This window comes from Macrobrachium rosenbergii, chromosome 3 (assembly GCF_040412425.1).
Source record: "Macrobrachium rosenbergii isolate ZJJX-2024 chromosome 3, ASM4041242v1, whole genome shotgun sequence".
In the NCBI taxonomy this organism is placed as follows: domain Eukaryota; kingdom Metazoa; phylum Arthropoda; class Malacostraca; order Decapoda; family Palaemonidae; genus Macrobrachium; species Macrobrachium rosenbergii.
This window is the reverse complement of record NC_089743.1, coordinates 79,849,071-79,870,281: the sequence shown is the minus strand read 5'-3', so window position 1 is coordinate 79,870,281 and position 21,211 is coordinate 79,849,071. Positions and strand designations below refer to the sequence as shown.

Here is a 21,211-nt window from a genome sequence, read left to right as displayed (position 1 = left end):
ACCTATCTTATAAGAGCAGCTTCTTAGCCTTCATACACAATGGAGGCAGATTTAACAAGGGGTTGGGGGGATGGTACACCTCATTCTCAATACATTACTGGGTAACAGGCAGAATTAAGCTCATGACAGGAGATGTCATGGTTTTCTGATGAAAGGTACTGTTTAGGGTTAACTGCTCTTGTCAACCATTCTGCCAAACTGGTAGGAGGTTACAAGAGTTGTGACATCTGCTTGCAAGTGCAACTGAGAGCATGCAATTCCATGGTGATTTTCAACTCCAGTGAGTTGCAGGAAATACCCACCCATGTAAGGTAAGTCTCCTATGAAAGACAATGGTTTGTATTTCCATATGAACTTATAAATTTTATCAGTAATTTGTGATTTAAAAAATGCGTATTAAAAAGTGGTGTTATTAACTCACATTAGTAACATTGTATGTGCTGACATAATAACTTTTTAATGTTTAATGTATTGACAACAGCTATATAACTTTGTCTTTCTCAACTGTGAACAATGTTTTCTGTCATTGGCAAAGTGTGTGGTGTGACTTTTTGAGTTATCACTTACTGTAACTGACCTCTGTATTAATACTGTGCATATTTTAAAAGCTCAAAAATATTACATTTAAAGATGTATGACACTTCTGTGATTAATCAGACCCAAGAACCTGCCCCAAGGATCAACTGTATGTGGATTCAGGTATAACTCCCCTTTTTATCTACAGGAAAGAGTTAGATCTGCACCATACATCCAAGAGTAACATCAGTGGAAAACTTGAAACTACAAATAAGTGATACATCGACGTGACCATTCTGCTTACAAACAAGAACTTGGGAAGTTAATCTTGAATTATAACTATAGGGATCACAGTAGCAGAGGCTGCACCCTTAGGTCCAGCCAAGTCACCACTCAGGTGCCATCCGTCATTTAAAATCTGTTCAGCCCAAGAAGTAAATTAGTTTACACCAGAAAATGTGACAAAAACCAACTCTGGCACACATCATAAAAATTAATCCCATATATGTATACAGATGGATCAAAGTTAATACATAGAGAAGTAGTGGCTATACTATAATGGCTGATGATAATGCTGTATAGTTATTGTTTAGTTATTATTGTTAGGTACTTGTAGTGGAAGGTGTGTACTGTGCTTTCTTTAGGGCATGGATTAAGAGAAATTTCTATTTGACCAAGATATTGTATCGCAGGGAATAAAAATATCTCACACAGCAGTTGTTTTATCACTGAACCTACTTTAATAAATTTTTCAAATTTATTTTTATGTTACTGCGATGTTTACATATCAGCTGAATTCAGCTTGTTACCATGATGTTATTTAGTTTTTTCTCATTTACAAAGTTCTAATAGATTCATAATACTGTATAGCATAAAAATATACCATAATGGTGTATGTGGAACTGGTTTTTTAAATCTTAACATATATATTGTGTATATTTGCCCACTCAATTGTATTCAAGGCCTAACTGTTTGTTCCATACTCGGGCATCATTGTTTAATTAACACTAGTCCAGTTGCCTGTCTGTCATCTATTTCTTTCCCTTTACAAAAATTTACCTTATTTTCAAGAAATCATTGTGTAACTACAAGTTATATAATGGACTCTACTCTTTTTACTGACTGGAAACTGAACCTGGCTAAAACATACCAAATTAAAGAGAGATTTGTATTTTTCCTAACATGCAAACCTACGCTTTCATATATGGAGTACTCGTGCATGCTTATTTTCAGGCATGTAACCAAATTAAGTATTGGGGACCATACAGTGTGCGTAGCTGATACGCTGGATGTACAAAACTATCTGTGAGGCAGTTTTTCAATTAGATGAGGGCAATTTCCCAAATACTTAGCAGATAGTATCCAAACCATGGTACTGAAGAGGAGTGCAAGAAAATGAAGATGAAAGGTTTTTTCAGAAACCCAAGAAATTAGTCTATTTTGGAAAATAATTCCTAATTACTGCCACACTAAGTAAGAGTTCAAGGTTGAAACAATACTACTGGAATTGAAGCAAGGTAGCTAGTCTCCTTAGGGTGCTTGCCAATGCTTCAAAGATTTTAAATGGGTAATCATTAGCTGTATAATACATTCCTGAAGACTGATAGAGCATCTCACTTTGTAACATTTCTGTCTCTTCTAGCAAATAATGTATGAACACTGAAACCCATGAAATGTTTCAGAGTTAAAAAGCAGTGAACTGGGCTGTCCTCAAGAATGCATGTTTCTACCTAAAGGAGGTAAGCACTACAGGACAGGCTAAAGTTAGGGATGGGATGATATTAAGTCCACTGGACAGAAATAAGGATTTCTTGATTGCTTATGGTTGCTGAGTAAAACAGAATTTTCAGTTAAAGATACAACTGGAGATTATAAGTTTCAAGTCCTCTCCTAATATCCATCCAGATTAATGAGTGGCTATTCTCTAAGAAATAACAATCTGTTCCTCAGCCAGGTGAGACAACTGAAGGAATGATCCACTAAGGCTCCTCAAGGAAACGTGACAAACGAACATATAAAACAATGTCAGCCCATTACCATGTCAATAATGATGATAAAATTATGAACATGACATTTCTGTCTTGTATAAACCCCGAAAAAGAACTAGCCAAGGTCACATCTGAAAAATTTATGAGCTATGCCAGAGGAGATACAAAAATAGGCTTAGCCTGATGCACCTTACAATGATCAGTTGACTTCTGATCAACTCAAACTTGAGGAGGGTTACTAATTAGTGCTTGTCAATGCATTTGATGTTAAGCACAAAAAACTTTGCTATCCTTTATGTTTTCTCAGCAGCCACAGGCATTCTTGTTCTTCTCATAGCTCATTTTTCTGCGCTTCTGTCAAGTTTTCTCAAAGGAATACAAGACAGCAACAGATGAAAGCTAAGGGATTGGAATGTAAAACAGCACAACTTACTGGATAACATTCTTTTAAAGTAGGAGACAGCATGGGTTAACTGTATCCAAAAGTTTACTGAACCACTTGAAAGCACTGATACAAGCAAAAAATGTTTTTAATGCATCTGCTACATTTAGACAAATATAAAAGCTGCCAGAGTGGAACAATGATGATTTGGAGTACGGTTCTTACTCCACAGAAATTTGTGAAAAAAGTGTCATGGAACTAAAGTGGACAATTATTACCCAAAAGGTATAGTTGGCAACTAGCACAAGACTAGTTCATAAATCATTAAGTAAGCTTTGTCCACAAAGTACACTACCAGTCGCTGCTGCAGGGAGGTCGAGACCACTTGCAACCATCCCCCCTCTCTCGACTTACATACCATGTGGAAACAAAGATATGTGAGATTATCCTGGAAAACCTGACAGATAGACTGGTTTGCGAATACTGTACATAATATTTTTATGTAAATGATAATTGTGTTATATTTAACAATGATTACATATTGTACAATAAATTTACCAGATGTACTGCAACCAGCATTTTATTAAATAGTTTGGTTCTATCTTTGAAGCTACTACAGTAGTATATTGCAAATAATGCATTTTCAAAGTTGGCAACAAGTTTTATTTTATCCCTTTAGATGCAAATAGGTGTACAAAACACAAGAAACAAAAATAGGCCAGACGAGCAGAATTATGTATCTATTACTGCTTAACTAGTTAATGATACTGTTATTCATAATTTTCCCCATTTGGGAATTTGAATTGCAGACCAATGAAACACTAGGCCAACTCTGTATTTGCTCAGCCACAGATGTCCTCAATGGTAAATATACATTAATTTGTCGCTAAAAGAGCAGACCACACCTTGGAGGGCTAGAGAGAGGTAAATTCATGATTGGAAAGACTTCCAATTTTCTATTTTGTCCTAGTAAAAGACAATCTCATCTATTGATAAAATGAATCTCTCAATGGCAAAAAACGACTGTTTCTTAAGTAATCGTTCTTATGAAGATTAAAGTTCATTTTTTTAAGGTAATCAAACATAATAATAAGAATGTACTAACCATCACCAGGTTTATATCTGTCGAGGGACAACCCTTTTCCTCTTCTCAAATCACCAAGTACTGTCCCAGGGTAGTGGCTAGACTGCAATGCTTCAGTAAATCCCACGGACCTGAAATGGTTTACTGACTGAATCATACCTTATATTATTCGAATGTAGGTGTCCTAATTATCAAAAGTCTTAGATATTTATAGTACAATAGAATAACGCACAATCCATTATTTAGTCATAATGGGACCTGTATGAAATTCTGATAATTTAAGAACTCTCGAACTGGAGGCGAAAGGGAATACAATAATATTAAAAAATTAACCATTTAATTACTTGCTACATCATTTACCCTAAGTATTCCAAGAAATTTTGTCATCAAAGGCTAATCACTGCTGTTTGTTTTACTATATCAGAGAATAATTCTGAAAGATTAACTGAGCAAACCACAAGATCTGTGACCTACAAAGGCACCAGGGACATAAACATCACAATTTACAAAAAAAAAAATAAAAACAAATGCCACTAGATACTGTACTTTAATTTTTTGGCAATTCTGATTCAGGGTATCTGGAAATATTCATAAAGAACCAAAACCTCTTTATAATTAATGTATACAGAGTAATAATTTCAGTTCATTCTTCTTTTCTCTGACCTCTCTCGCTTTTTCATACTTAAAGGCAATTTTTTGCACTAATAATAATAATTTAAAACTTCTTAAAACAAAACTTCATACAATTTATTCATATTCTAAAACTGCGATTATAATGCAACAAAAATAACATGAATACTTTAAAAATAAAAATTAAACAAACATCACCATGATTTGAAGAAAATGATTGAAAGAATCGCTCCTATTCTTCAAGTATCAGCAACAATGTTGATGAGACTAAAAGGGTCACTGTATGTTTTTACAGATATTAACTACTTCAAGCTTGTTTTGTAACATGAATAATTAAAGTTATCATGACATACATCTGTCTAAAGCACAAAAACACTAATTCAACACTAGTAATTTTAAAAAACTTTCAAATCTGCCTATAAAGTGGAAAACTGTTGATAATGCAGGTTATTATAGAGACTTGTAATTGTTATTTTTTTAGTGCATCATATTTATGTCAAGTAAATTAAACTGTGATAGTTAACACAGAGTTCATAACCTGTAGGCTATTGTTGTTACACAAAAAATGCGAGCATACACATCACGTTGTACAAAGTATGATGACAAAGACTCAAATTTGAACGTATTTACTTATTTAGAAATGCTTACGAACAAGTTCATCAAGACCAATTTACTTCCAAACAACAGAGATGAAGTTTACCTGTTCTTAAGCAAAAAAAAAAAAAAAAAAAAAAAGTCAATGTTTCCTGATACAGAGGCAAAGCCCAATTAGTCCAGTAGCCTTAATTTATGTAAATACTATACAGTATATCAGTAAACATCGACTTAGATTTAGTGATACCAATTCATTTTGTATTAAGAGGTCAAGTTATTGTGTCAGATGTAGAGTGAATGATAAAAACATGCTATCTATTCATCAAGAATCAGAGTTAACTTACAATGATGAAACGCTGATCGTCAGGGAGCTTGTTATGATGGTAGGAAAAGTACAAGAGAAAGAGAAAAAGATGACATTTAAGCAGTATCCTCGTACATTCCCAGCAACCAGTATGTGGTTACTCGACCTTTTCCCTAAAAAGAAAAACAAAAATTATTAACTTTCATTTGTAAAATCTCATTCATCAGTATATGGCGTTATACATAACATCAGGATTTCAACAAAAAATAATAAGCCATTCAGTGGGATTTAAAATACATTAGTACTAACTATGATTGATTAATTATGAAATTTAGGTCTTGAAGACCAAGTGCCAGGACCCATCAGGATTATTCAGCGCCGTAATGAAGGTAAAATATATAAATTAATGATATGAATGATAATGAATAGCTGATGTATGTGACTGCTATCTGACTAACTGGGCAATGTTATTACACTTCCCAAATTACTCTAGGTGCGACAGTTGCAAATAAGCATATGGTATCTACAGTATATATTATATTAACTTCCTTGGCTACTTTTCTGCATGTGTGTGTGTGTGTTGGACACCTTGGCTGCCTTTCTGCATTTGTGTGTGTCCGGAGGTTTCTGGGAATTCCGGAGGCTTCTGGGAATTCTGAAGGCTCCAGGATCCTGGAGTTTTTAAGACTTAAGAAGACATTATAATCCAATGGGCATTTTCCAGGTTTGGAAGAAATGATTCTGAAGACAGATTCTGGATCTGTTTAGGAGATGATGATGGTTTCACAGGATCCTGGAGTCTGTAGTCGGCAGAAAATAAGGTTTGACCCCCCAAAAATTGCTACAAAAGGTTTCTCAACTGGTTATTGTAGTATCAGGTGTGCTTAATAACATATCAAAAGTCTGCCACCATCTGACCATGCAAAAGGTCTGATTTCCAAGGTGGCGTCTTTAATAGCCCCTAAATTCTTAAAATGCCCATTACTCTTCATTATTCAAGCCAGATAAGTAATGCTGGTGCCTCCACCTTATTTTGGGGATCTGGAAGCCCAATTAACAAATCTACATTATATTGAAGTGATTATATACTCACAAAATCCGAGATGGCGGACCAGTATGGCCGCCATACTATGAAAATCTCCATTATTCATTCTAATTTATTTTTATACAAGTAAATTTAGTGTCTAAACACCTGTGTTGGTGATTTAGGAATCCAAAGAGCATATCGGAATCACAGTATACTGAAGTAGGTCTAATTACATGTACTGTATACAAAATTTAATATGGAGGATCAATATGACTTCCAAAAAAAAAAGAATAATTACTCATTTTAACTCATTTTACACAGGTAAATTTACTGTCTAATCCCCTGTTTTGGGAATCTAGGAATCCAATAAATTTATTTAAATTATAGTATATTACAATGATTACATATTTAGAAAATCTAAGATGGACGACCACTATGGCTGCCAAACTACAAACAGTCATCATAATTCATTTTAACTCATATTACAAAAGTAAACTTGCTGTCTAAACTCTTGTTTTGGGGATATGGCACTCCCATTACCCTATCTGACTTACAGTAAACTTAAGTGATTATATATATAAATACAAAATCAATGGTGGAGGAGCACAATAGCTGCCAAATTATAAAAATCCCCATTACTCATTTCAATTTACTGTACTTTACTCACGTAAATTTGGTGTCTAAATCCCTTTTTGGGAATCTGGAAATCCAGCCAACTTATCTGCATAACAGTACATTGTCAACATCAAGATGGGGGACCAATAATGCCACCAAACTTAGTGTAGTGACTGCTGGTAAAATGTTATCATAAATCCTATATTATAAACTTCTGAAAAACCAGGTTTACAAACATTCATTGTCGCTTTCTTCTCCCTGTACTGCTTGATTGTGTGGATTCTCACAGTTCTCAACTTGACATGGTCCACAAGCAGGTGTGAATGGAAATTCATAGCTTTTACAACTGCAATGCATTTGACTGGCAGTTTTGCAATTACCGTGGACTATCTGGAGGAGGCTTTCTGGTGCAGCAGTTTTCTTGCTCATAACTGGCACAAACTGATTGTCCTCCAGTTTCCATCCCCAATCCACTGCATTCATGTCACTTTCGTTTTCAGTCCACACCATGATCTGGTATTACACTCTAAAGCTATGATATTTTGTCGAGGATTTGGTGGGATGGGAGGCGTTCTGGGATAACAAATGACTTGGCAGAGACAATTTTTTTTTTTATCAAAACTGCTGCACCAGAAAACCTCCTGCAGATAGTCCATTGTAATTGCAAAACTGCCTGTCAAATGCGTTACAGTTGCAAAGGCTATGAACTACATGCACACCTGCTTGTGGACCATGTCAAGTTGAGAACTGTGAGAATCCACACATTCAAGCTTTACAGGAAGAAGAAAGCGACGATGAATATTTGTAAACCTGGTTTTTCAGAAATTCATAATATAGGATTTATGATAAAATTTTACCAGCAATCACTACACTAAGTTTGGTGGCTTTATTGGTCCCCCATCTTAGATGATGAAAAATAATAATCACTTCAATGTACTGTTATTGGATTTCCAAATTCCCAAAAAGGGATTCAGACACCATAATTTGGCAGCTATTTTGCTCCTCTATCATTGATTTTGTATTTATATATAAAATCACTTAACTTTACTGGCTAATGGGAGTGCTATATCCCCAAAACATGGGTTTGGACAGCAAGTTTACTTCTGTAATATGAGTTGAAATGAATAATGAGGAATTTGTTGTAGTTTGGCAGCCATAGTGGTCCTCCATCTTAGATCTTATTAATATATAATCATTGTGATATACTGTGATTTAAATAAATTTTTGAATTCCTAGATTCCTAAAACAGGGGTTTAGACAGTAAATTTACCTATGTAAAATTAATTAAAATAAGTAATTATTTTTTGTTTTTGTTTTGCAGCCATATTGATCCTCCATATTAAATTTTGTATTTATGTAATTAGACCTACTTCAATATACTGTAATTCAGATATGCTCTTTGTACAGGTATTCCCAAATCACCAAAACAGATGTTTAGACACTAAATTTACTTGTATAAAATAAATTAGAATGAATAATGGAGATTTTCACAGTATGGTGGTCATATTGGTCCGCCATCTTGGATTTTGCAAGTATATAATCACTTCAATATAATGCAGATGTGCTAATTGGGGTTCCGGATCCCCAAAATAAGATGCTAGGCACTAGCATTACTTATCTAGCTTGAATAATGAAGAGTAATGGGCACTTTAAGGATTAGGGGCTATTAAAGACGCCATCTTGGAAATCAGACCTTTTGCATGGTCAGATGGTGGTAGACTTTTGATATGTTATGAAGCACATCTGATACCAATAAACAGTAGCAATTTTTGGGTGGTAAGGTGCTTTTTTTTTCATAAATGCTGCTGGCTACTAAGAATTTAAGAAGACATTATAATCCAGTGGCTGTTTCTCCAGGAAGTGACATCATCTTCCTTTTCTAGAATTTTCTCTTGTATCTCATTCACACAATGCCTTTACAATGATGTCATCTGAGTGTTTCACTTCTAGCTGGAATCCTAAAAATTTGCTCATTCTGATTTCTGATTTTTGAGACCATTCTTGTGGTTCCCTCTCTCTCTCTTTGTTCACAAAAGATAAGTTATTAATGTAAAGTGTTTGTGTGGTCATTGATATTAAATCTTGGCTTTTGAGATCTGATATTAGTAAAAGTGTATATATTTGTAACAGCGCCTACCGAAAGTGTGTTTTGTGAATCTCGAGCAGCTGCATTTGGAGTAAATTTTGTGAAAGTTTCCACAAGCTTGTGTAAGGTAAAGTGAGTTTTACTTATTATTACCATGGCATAAAAACGTATATTAAGGGAATTTTGCCTTAGTGAAATTGTTATGGGTAAATCTTTTGTGTAATTTTGTGGATTCTTGTGTTTGCAATCTCTTTTTTCACATTTTATGTAGTGGTGATTTAACATTTATTTACATAGCATTTTAAGTATTTCTTAGTAATTTACCACTGCATACTTTATTTAATTTTCATTAACTTAGTATTTCTGAATAGTTTAAGTTTTGCTTGATTAATTCAATTTCTTGATAAATTAACCTTTGTAATTCAACTCAAGAATTAATAAATTTTTGTGTTTTTTCAAGTAATAGTAAAGTTTTTCAGATTGTGAATTCTAATTGTGAGAACAACCGTTTGCCGATTGTTTTCTTGGTGAGTTGTTGCCTCCTTTATTTGTTTTTTTTTTGCTGGCGAGTTGAGGTCTGTCATGGGGTGCTTGACAGTGTCAGTCAGGTTCGTAGCAGTGAGGAGTCAGCAGTTGGGCAGCAGCAAGGCAGCTTTAGAGTGGCAGAGAGTCAGAGTCTTGGCAGCAGAGCAGCGGAGAGTATTTGAGGACGAGATGGTTGTCTTTAAGGGATCACTGTTGCCTTTAGAGTACTCAGGTGTAATTTTATTGTTATGGAGTTCAGGCATGTGGCTGAAGTGAGGTAATTTTTTGAATTCTGTGATTATTTGTGTAATAACCAAGTACTTGGAACACTCATGACAATATGTATGTATATATATGTTGTGCAGTTGGTCCTCAGTATAAACGGGTTCACTGTACACAGTTTCACTGTAATGAAGTTAAACTTGAAAAATATACTGTACATATATATATATATATATATATATATATATATATATATATATATATAATATATATATATATATATATACATATATATATATATATATATATATATATATATATATAGAACACTGATATATATATATATATATATATATATATATATTATATATATATATACCTTGTATATATATATATATATATATATATAATATATATATATATATATATATATATATATATATATATATTTATATATATGACAGTGCTGAAATAAATGTAATTTCAAATGTATTTTATATATATATATATATATATATATATATATATATATATATATAATGAGAACCATGCTATACCTTGTCTTCACGACAGTGCTGAAATAAATGTAATTTCAAATGTATTTTCCTTAGCCTGCAAAGTCTGCCACATGAACAATCTTAACCAAGAAATAGAGTATTTGTTGCCAGTTTTTAAGAAGCACAGATGTGATAAGGATTTTGTCACATAAAAGACAAAAAAGCTAATTAAGACCAAAAAGTACAAATATAACCGAAGGAAAAGGATTTTTAAGGAAAATTAATCTCTATTCACCAGCTATAAGCAACATAATGGTAATTCAAAGAAGTATTTACTAAACTCAAATATTTGGTGTCTAAAATCAAGCATGTCATCAAGAAGTACCCTTCAGCCAATCACAGATCTACCAGTACTAGTACTTTTATAAAAGATCCAAGAAATAAGAGCGATCAAGTTTATAGAAGAGAAACAACTAACTTAGTGAGGCAAAAGGGACCATCGATATTAAAGAGTAGATAGCAATAGTGTTGTTTCAACATATCCAGCACGGTACGCACAAATTAGGTATACAGAAAAAACACGCAAACCCTATGAAAAACAGGAGACTGGGTATCTTATCTTTATTAATTAAGAATTGTAGAAGTTTTAATATAGATCAGTGTAATAAACGATTAGATTCTTTCATTAACAGAACTTTAAAAACACGTTGTACTTTTGTCAATAAGCCGTTAATACACATAAACAGACCAGGAGATGAGAGTTTTCTGTTCTAGTACTTTTGGTTTTGTAATATCTGGTCATTTTTGGACGCAATATTACGAAATATTGGAAGAAGTGTTGCTCTGTGCGAAAAGGTATTTTTTTTTTACTTTGTGACTCTAATTCCGTTTTTATACTTATCTATCTTTTGCTTTGTACTCTGACTGAAAATGTTCCCAATTGTATCTACTTTGTCCCTCCGAATGAGAAGAAATTTTCTCTTCTCTACACTGATGTTTCCTTATATGTGTATTCTTAAGACATATGATACATGATTAAAACAACTATTTTCCACTGAAAAACACCTAAAAAAGTTGGCCAGTGGTCTCCAGTAAAACACTGCTGAAAAAACTGAGTAACTTCTACTCTTGTTTTTTTTATCTACGAAAGAAATGATGATATGATATGATATGATATAAAACATTCTTTAAAAGAAATGTTTCAAATGATTTCCGAAAATACTTGAGAGGAATTTTTTTTAAATGGGAGAGCTTATCAAAATACAAAATTACAGGGGATGGTCAATATTTCAGTGTTACTGAAATCCAAAAGAGATGAAATACTTACTTTCATATCAACCTCACCACGACACTCGAGCTTGAAGGACGGGTAGTAATCGGACAGCATCTGATAGGTTGTTGGCGATACGTGTATCCTGAGAGCTGCAGTAAAACCAGAATGATTTAATGCTCCAAAACTAAAATCCTGCAGAAGTTTTAGTTGTAACTACATTTATGCAGGAGGACTAACAGCAAATATCTGAATAACTGACTGACCAATATCAAACGTTAATGAAAAGGCTTACAGAATAAACTAAACAAATTACAAAGAACCATGTCATGTTAACGTCATTGCCAGTGCACATCTTTTAATGTTATCCATAGAAATGTATCCACAAAATGCTCATTTCACCGCTTAAAAATACAATCACTGTTAGGTAGCACTTACGTAGACCATTGCTCTCCATACGCGAGGCAGTGTTAACTGTGTCACCAAAGAGGCAGTATCTAGGCATTTTTAAACCTACAACACCAGCTACACAGGGCCCTGTGTGCATGCCAATTCTTAGCTTAAGCTTATCTTCAGGCCTGTGTCGGATAGTGAAGGTTTCCACTTCCCTAAGGAGTGCCAGTGACATGCTAGCAATCTCTCTTGTATGCAGAGTGCCATTTCTGACTGGAAGCCCAGACACCACCATGTAAGCATCTCCAATAGTCTCAACCTGTTAAACAAGAAGTACAGAACTGAGGTCATATAAAGTACTGAATTCAGAATTGGACAGACGGCATGGTCTTTTATGTTATATTCAGTAACTAATAAGAAGTGTCTGGAAACACAAAATAAGCTACGGCAGCTAAAGTCACCCAGACAGTACGAATACCAGAAAGTTGTACAAAACAATTTAGTACAGCATGACCTTAAGGTCAAAGTGCTTCAGATATATCCATAATTTCATACATTCATCCATATAAAACACTGCTAGCCATTTTAATAAAAAGGTCAAGAACATCAAGGGATTTATCATGGTCCTTGAAGACATAGTCGTCGAATATAGCATTAACATAAATATTACATGATATCAGGACTGCCTGACAAATTCCCGGAAGCAAGTGCCCCGTTTATCTCTGATGCAATGAGAAAAGTTATGCATGAGAGCGGGCCCCCACCCCCGGGGAATTTACAACGAACAGCAAACATTTCCCATTTAGTTACACTGTTTACGACCGTGTTCTGGATATATAAAAATTGAGACTGATTTAATTCGAGTCCCATAACAAACCATACCACTTATTAACGTTTAGTCTGGCTTACAACAGCTGCAATTCGAGCTGGGAGTAACGTCATATAACACAGAAGATGTCGAGAAATTACTAAAGCACTTTTAAATCTCCATTTTTGTGAAGTGCTGAACACAGAAGACTTAAAACAGGCATAGAAAGAGCCGCGAGAACTCATAGAAATACAAATTATTGCCATATAATGTATTTTTGTATTAGATCGACTGGATTGCAGTTGAACTCATAAAAGTTATCTTTGTATTTACACTTAAAATCGCACACCTGTATTTAAGATTTACCTTATAAACATCGAAGTTTTCAATGATGGCATCAAATCGTGTGTACAGATCATTCAAGAGATCCACAACCTGGAAAATAAGGTTCTATATGAACAATTTGGAATATTTAATCCCTGCAAATGAAATATATCAATAGAGCATTTCAAATGTTAGTTATTCTCCATTTAACCAAGTGACCCACAACGGAACGGTAAAAGGCCTCGTAATGGTACATCCAAATAAAAAAAATACTGTTATGGGTAAAATATTCATATATAGGTAGCGCTCACTAACACGAAATCACATAAAAGGTATTACTTTAAAATCCCTATTAAGTGAATAGCAAGAATAAAAAAAAAGATATAATAGCATTTCTGATAGTTCCCAAAGCGGAACTTTTATCAGAATTTCTCCCATCGACATCAATAAGAGCGAAGCATTTTCGATTATCCTTTAGAGCCCACTCACACAAAATAATAACAAAAGACCATCCGGTCGTGAATGAAGGAAGAATTAAGACGGGAAAGAGCCGGTCAATGAACCGAGACTGAGAGGGGGATAAAAGGAAGTCAGGCAAGAATAGAGAAATGTAAAATACTGCACAACGGGGAAGAATAACTCATCCATATTTGCTGGAAACATGAAATATATATATTTTTGCATGATTGGCACTTTCAATTTAAAGACGTCTTTGAGAAGACGTGCCCATTTTGTTTCAATTTTAATTCCCAAGAATAATGTAGATAGTCCAGGCTATTATATTTACAGCCTACAACGGTGGGCTTTTCTGTCAACGGGTTATGTTAATATACTCTAAACCTTAAGGGATGCATTCCGTCTCTTAAAACTTCGGTCGATATCCCAGAGATATGACGACAAAGTTGTTTAAACCATGAATCACAAGATGATACTTTTTTTGTCCTGAAACTCGTTCTTTCAATTAGGCTTCTGCTAATTTTCCTGAAGTTGTCGACTTATTACGTACATACATATTTTATTTTTTAATGAAGAGCAAGGTGGGAAAATCTACGGGGAAAAAAATTAAAGTATGATGATGAGAGTTGCATACAAAACATCGTGGTAACTAACTCCGAATCCAACTAAAATTAATGGAGTCTCGTCTTCAGCAATTATCAAAAGACAAGGAAAAATACCTGAAGTGGCGTTGACTGAGCAGAAAGTGCTGTGAATCCCACAATATCACTGAAATAAATGGTAACGCAGTCATATGTCTCTGCCACGACACTTTTGCCAGCTATTAACTGGCTAGCAACAGACCTGGAAGAGAACAAAGTAGTATTTCAGACATACAATTAAAGCCAAGCGCATTGAACTCGAACTCACGTTATTATGGGATAACTGAGACCAATGAAAAATTTTAATGCACGAAAACGATGTAACACCAATCAGATGATTCATATACAGTATATATATATATATATATATATATATATATATATATATATATATATATATTTATTATATATATTATATATATATATATATATATATATATAAATATATATATATATATATATATATATATATATATATATATATATATATATATATATATATATATATATATATATTATATATATTTAGAGACTCTACAAAAGCATAAGACAACTCATATGCATATCCACAGAATGGCATTTCAGAGAGCTATCAGATACAAGGGTAACTTGGACAGGAATTAAAAACAAGACCTTCCTCAAAGAAAACAAAACTGCGAGCTAAGAGGGTGGTTTAAAATATTTACGCATACGACTATATTGGTGGCGGTCAGACACATCTGGTGCCTAATAAACTGAGCCTTGTGATTGTTTGGAAACTATACGATGTTACCTCCTTAAAGGTTAAGATTAGCTTAATATAATTAAAAAATTCCATCCAACGATGAGTGATTGATATTCTCGCCATGGGGGTGAGGAGAATGACAGTGCCTGGGTAGGATGTACGTTTTGAAGTACAGTACATGGTCACAAAAAATACGCTGGTGTTGATGTCGTGAAATTGGAAAACTTACAAAAATGAAAATGGATCTGCAACGTGCTGGTGTGTTGATGACTGGAATTATGAGATGGGAACTTTTGCAAGATAAATTAGGGACTGAATCTACGGAAGTTAGTTGATCATATTCTGAAGTGGATGAAGTGAAAGATGAGGTCTCGGTATGACAGGAGGTATTCAGTGCTAACACATCGAATTCTCCGCATGCCGATGAGGTCAGGAAGACAAAAGAGTTCTAAGAAGAATTTTCTGAATGTCGAGTCTGCGGATAATGAGCGGAGCGTTAAAGAAAAAAGAAAGGCGCAGCGGGCTTTTGGAGGAATTCAATTTGCTGACTGGAGATTCACAGAGAACGGAAGAAAATGCTGCAGCTCGTAAAACTGGTAATGCTGACTTCTTAACTAAAAAAAAAGTGAAGAAGCATTCGCCCATAATTGTATGTAATCCACTGAACAAAGAGTCAAACAAAGGTCTAATGATAAGCAATCTGATCGCAAGAAATGAATATTTGCGGAATGTCGAGAATAAGATTTCAAATACTTTGGCTAAACCGGGCATGGGGAATGCTAGACATTATGAAAAGTGATCCCGTTGAGAGAGGCTTAATTGATAAGAATCATAATAAAATAATGCTCGAGTGGGGGCCGTTTCATGTTGCAGACGTGTCACCTCACCGTATGTTTTACTGCAATCGGGGTGTGCTCACATAGAAGGCGAAAATGCCCCTTTAAAGAGTTGATCGTTCTGCGGCACAATGTGCAACGAATCATAGGGCAGGAGATTATAAATCTCATGTAAAAATTACATGAGAATTCATAAATGACGTGAATTATACGGTGAATGAGAGATGTTGTAAAACATTAGAGGAGACTGAGAGGATTAAAAACAGAACTGTATATGGATCATGATTCTGAGTGATGGCAAATAAAATAATGTGATTTTACAAACATTAAATATGTGGAAATGAAAGGGTTGAAATCAACTGAAGACAAGACTTTATGTTCGAGCATCAGAGTCCGATGCACAATAATTAGGGTGTTCAGTTCAGTAAACCAACGCTGTTTCAAAAGGATATTTAAAAATATTCATATTTAGTTGCTACACCACCGAAAGGATGATTAGTGATGCTTCCAGAATAGAGTAACATGCAATGACTTTTGAGGTGTGATAGCAGAACGTCTTTTTTTAACGTACTGGGTCTGAGCATGAAAAAACCTTGACCATAACCAGTACGAAAAAAAAGCACAACCGGTAACCAGTACGAAAATAGCCATGGAGGGTTAAATTAGAAATTTCGCAAATCCGCAGATATTATTATAAAGGTTCACACATTAAATAAGCGCAAGTGGTTACCATGAGAAAATAAAGTTTGGACAACTGTGGTGTCATTTCATCAATACTCTACACTTTGCTGGTTCTTCTTATGTCCGTGAAGAACACGGGAGAATGCAAGGTAACTTAAAGCACCAACATTACAACAGCAGCATGTCAGCAAATATAAAACAATGAGTTTATAAACCATACAATATTTCTGACGAGCTTTTAGTATTTTTTTTTATGGCGCCATTTCAACGTCTCGGCAAAATCTTTGAGTTGATACAAAGAACAAGAAACAATGGCAATAAAAGAAAGTTTCCTCCTATTTGTGGTTTGCAACCCACTAGTATTTCCATTTATTTTTTGCCATTTTCACTGGGATACGGAATATACTTTACTATTTACAGTCAAAGGTGAAATTTTCCTTACCTTACAAGGCCGTTCCAATACTGAGAGATTCTGCACATTATGCTGAGCTAATATAATGATGCACTCTTGACATACTAACCATAAATGGTTTCCATTCTCAGTTTTATTTATCAGAGAGACAAACAAACCCGGCTAATTTTCTGTTACTCTGAAATCTAGTTGCGTCACGAAGGGGAGGGGTAGGCAACGGGGGAGGGGGTGAGGGCGGCTGCCCTTTGTGCACTACAATCACAGGTGCGACAGACTATTTATCAAAGTCGAAAGAGTTCATTATAACTTTCCAGATGAATTATTGCACTGCCTTAATGTAACGAGATACTCGAACACAAAGACTTAAAGTAGGATGCTCATTAAATTCATATGAGTAATGGCATCATTACACGGAACTTCAAATTCCAAGGGAATAGAGTCAGAAACACTAATAACAATAATACACAGAATTGGAAATTCAATGGGATAGAGAATAGAGGATGAGATACTTTAAGGACACTAACAATTTACAGAATTTCATATCTAAATGAGAGAGAGATGATCTCGAGAGGAGAAGAGAGAGAGAGAGATAGTCTCACTTGGGTCCTCCTCTCGCATCTTCTCTTTTCCTCGAGGTAATCAGCCGTCCTCTCTTGCACCAGAGCCTCCAGGTTGTTGGCGTATTGTTCCATACGAGACAGCAAGTTATCCAGGATGTTTCCACTCTCATTGTCCCTGAAATCGTGAAATCACATTAAGCTAAACAACTTTTCTATGGAATCATTATACTGCATGTAATCCTTACTTCTAAAATGTTACAACGTGACTATCCTTATGACAGAACTTACAATCAAAGCTACTGTGTCTGGAATGATCATACAGTCGACTATCTTTATTTCTGAAGCAAAAAAGTAACGATTTCTGGAATGATCATACTGACGATTCTCCCTGTTTTGGAAACTATCATCAAGTATCTTAATTCCAGAAATTAACGCGAATTATATTATTGGTCAATAACCTTATTCCTGGAATCATCATCAACAAAACCACCCTTATTTCTGGACTTTAAAAGTGCTCTTTACCCCCTGACTTACCACAAAGGGAGCCCCAAAGTTAACCTAGATGTAACTAATTATAAATTCGAAATTAATGTAATAATGAGTCACCTATAAATGAATTAATAAATTTTAAAGCCATACTCTTCTTCCATGTACTGTCTTTATTCAAAGTAGACAGAAAACAATTACAAATTGAATACATAAAAAGAGCGCAGTATTCTGGAAGAAAACTAAAACAATGAAAAAGCAAAGGAGCTGTCATTCTGGAGAAGAATACTGTAAATATGTTTTAGGGCAAAATGTTTTACAGCAGAGTGCTATACGGGGTCAACAGATCAGTGAAGTTACAAATCTTGGGTTCGTTCAGTACCTACTGTACATCGGTTGCTACCACTGAATGCAAGTGAGTTTGTTCGTTTGCCTTCTAGTTTCTTTAAATGCCGACAATGCTCACATTTTAACTGGCAATAAAGTGCAGCATATAACAGAAAATATAGTAGTTTATCACCGCAAACACAAAAATCAAGAATGAGGAGTTCCTCCATAGGACCCATCAACGGGGCGAACCTGAAAGTTTTCTGTGCAACACCTGGAATTATAGATAACACAAGACTGCTAAAGCCAAATGAGGAAATGAGCAATATTCTATATAAATTATGTTATTCACCCATAATACACATTGGTCAATGTTGCCCTTTATATCGCCACAATCAGGGGGCTACTTTTCATCCCAGAAATGACTCATATCAGATGGCCCATGACTGCTTGTCTTACCGCTGGAGCAAGCAACATCCAACATAACTCCATCCATTGTTTGACAATTGCAGAGGCATTGTTCATTGGAAAGGAAAGACTATCCTTTAATATTCAAACATCGTTGGAGTATGAAAGGTCTTCTGTCAAGCAATGAAAAATTCCACTAGATAACAAACATTAAGTTTTAAATGATGAGGCGCTTAACACGGGGACAGATTCCATTTTTTCATGTATTAAGAGACTTCAAGCCCCAGCCCCTCTCCCAGGACCGAATGACAAACACCATCCATAAAGAAAGTCCCGTGATTGATGGTCTCATCGCTAATATCACACGGAAGATGCAGTAACTTTGCGTACGGTGAAATAAAGGAATACAACCTGCAGAATTACTGAACCGTTAAAAATTATCACTGACAGATACGGTGCCTTCAGAGCGACCTGTTACGGACCATTATTAATCCTTGCTGGTGATCTAACTGGCTCTGTTAGCCAAACTCCATGATCATGGTTTCAATCATTTCTGCACCAGCTGTAAATGACATTGCTACACGGGCTCCTGTTCCCATATCCAGTGGTGTTCCTCAGAAACCTGTTCCCTCCTTACCGTCTTTCGTCTTTTCGTCACTGACTTTTCTACTGACTTCTCTTCTGGCCTACCCACTCGAATGAAGATGATTCTATTTTCACAAATTGTCCTTTATACCACGTCAGGCCTCGTTCTCTGTTTTGTTTGAACTTGCGTAATGCCATTAATGTAGATCTAGACAGTATCTACATATGAGGGATACAAAGTACGTTCCACTTCAATACTGACAAACTCAAGTGGGCAGAAATACTTTATTCTTAACAATACTGTCATAACCAATGTTTCTTCCTTTCTCATGGTTTTAAGCTGCTTCTACCTTCCTAAGAGAAAATTCAACGCTACTGACGCGTATGTGAAGGTAAGCATTGTAACTCTAGAACTACATATGTAAAAGAGTCTGAATAGAGCCCTCTGATCTGCCAGTATTTCGGTGTCAGACATCATCACCGGAATATCGTTGAAGAATTACATTAAGGGATGGGCTAAATCGCCAAGCTTCTCACTCTCTCAGATATTGTATAAAGTCACAACTCAACGATCAGCTTGTCTGCTATTATTTCATCCCATGCACTTCCATAATGTAGAATTCTCTTTGGTCTTCAATATTTCCTAATAAACTTTAATATGCAACTTTTCAAGAGGCTTGTCTGATCACAAAAGAGGCGCGGTTCCTTAACACACTGTTCTTTTGGTAAAAGGCTTATTCTGGGCAGTCATGCCAGTCGCGGTCTAAATACGGTACAAAATACTGCCATTAGGTCTGGAGAGGTTATAAAAGGAACTATGAAGAAACTGCACTCAGCAATGTATGGAAAATCATATTATGCTATTTATGCGCGAAGTTTGGCATAGAAAAATATTTAAAACGAAAAACTTGGCTACAAGAATAATTAACACTGTAAATGAGAAAACAATACAGATATGTATATACACACTTCTTTGTCGTCAGCATTGCCCATTTCTATGTAGGGTCGCTGTTTCCTATCAGCCTTCTATACCTTCCTATGTCCAATGCATCCTGACTTCTTAAACCTTTCTCAAGCATGTCATCTGCTATTTTATGCTTCGATCCGAATTTTGGCCTTCCTCTTTCTTCTCCTTCCGTCCAACTCCATGCTCATAACTCTTTTACATAAAGGATCTTCTTCTCTCCGCATAACATGACCAAACCACTGCACTGTAGTCTTCTGTCCTGGGCCTGCTTCGAAACTTCCCCTACCTTAACTGTTCTTGTAATAAATTCATCTGTGATCGTACCTCTTCTTGTGACTCCACACATTCATCTCAACATCCTCATCTATACCACATCCATTTTCCGTTCTTGAGCATTCTTCACCTGCCACGTTTCGGCTCCGTATACCAAGCTGGTCTGACTAAGCTTTTGTAAAACTTTCCTCTGATTTCTACACTAATCTTCCTGTCGCACAATATCCCTGACGACTCTCTGCAGTTTATCCAACACCTTGTATTCTGTAGTTGATTCCGGAGTCCATATCTCCCTGATCAGTTACATCTGATCCTAGATGTTTAAGAGTTTTGATTCTCTTGATGTCGTTCCGAGCCAGTTTCACTGTTCCCTGTATGCACAATTGCACATACACAATTTACACATATGTATGTATATATATATATATATATATAATATAATATATATATATATATATATATATAATATATATAATATATATATATATATATATATATATATATATATATATATATATATATATATATATATATATATATATATATATATATATATATGTGTGTGTGTGTGTGTGTGTGTGTGTGTGAGT

General features: G+C 35.0%; 1 protein-coding gene across 1 annotated transcript in view; it reads right to left on the bottom strand.

Moving 5' to 3' along the window:
* The window catches only part of LOC136851610 (atrial natriuretic peptide receptor 1-like), a 524,376-nt gene that overhangs the window by 26,216 nt on the left and 476,949 nt on the right, over positions 1–21,211 (bottom strand). Inside the window, exons 16-22 of the mRNA XM_067125948.1 lie at positions 17,608–17,750; positions 14,441–14,568; positions 13,308–13,376; positions 12,179–12,452; positions 11,798–11,892; positions 5,539–5,671; positions 3,992–4,101 (exon numbers count right to left, since the gene is read on the bottom strand). Of these exons, the coding sequence (XP_066982049.1) occupies positions 5,615–5,671; positions 11,798–11,892; positions 12,179–12,452; positions 13,308–13,376; positions 14,441–14,568; positions 17,608–17,750 (766 nt within the window). The 3' untranslated portion in view covers positions 3,992–4,101; positions 5,539–5,614. The remainder of the gene's footprint in view (positions 1–3,991; positions 4,102–5,538; positions 5,672–11,797; positions 11,893–12,178; positions 12,453–13,307; positions 13,377–14,440; positions 14,569–17,607; positions 17,751–21,211) is intronic.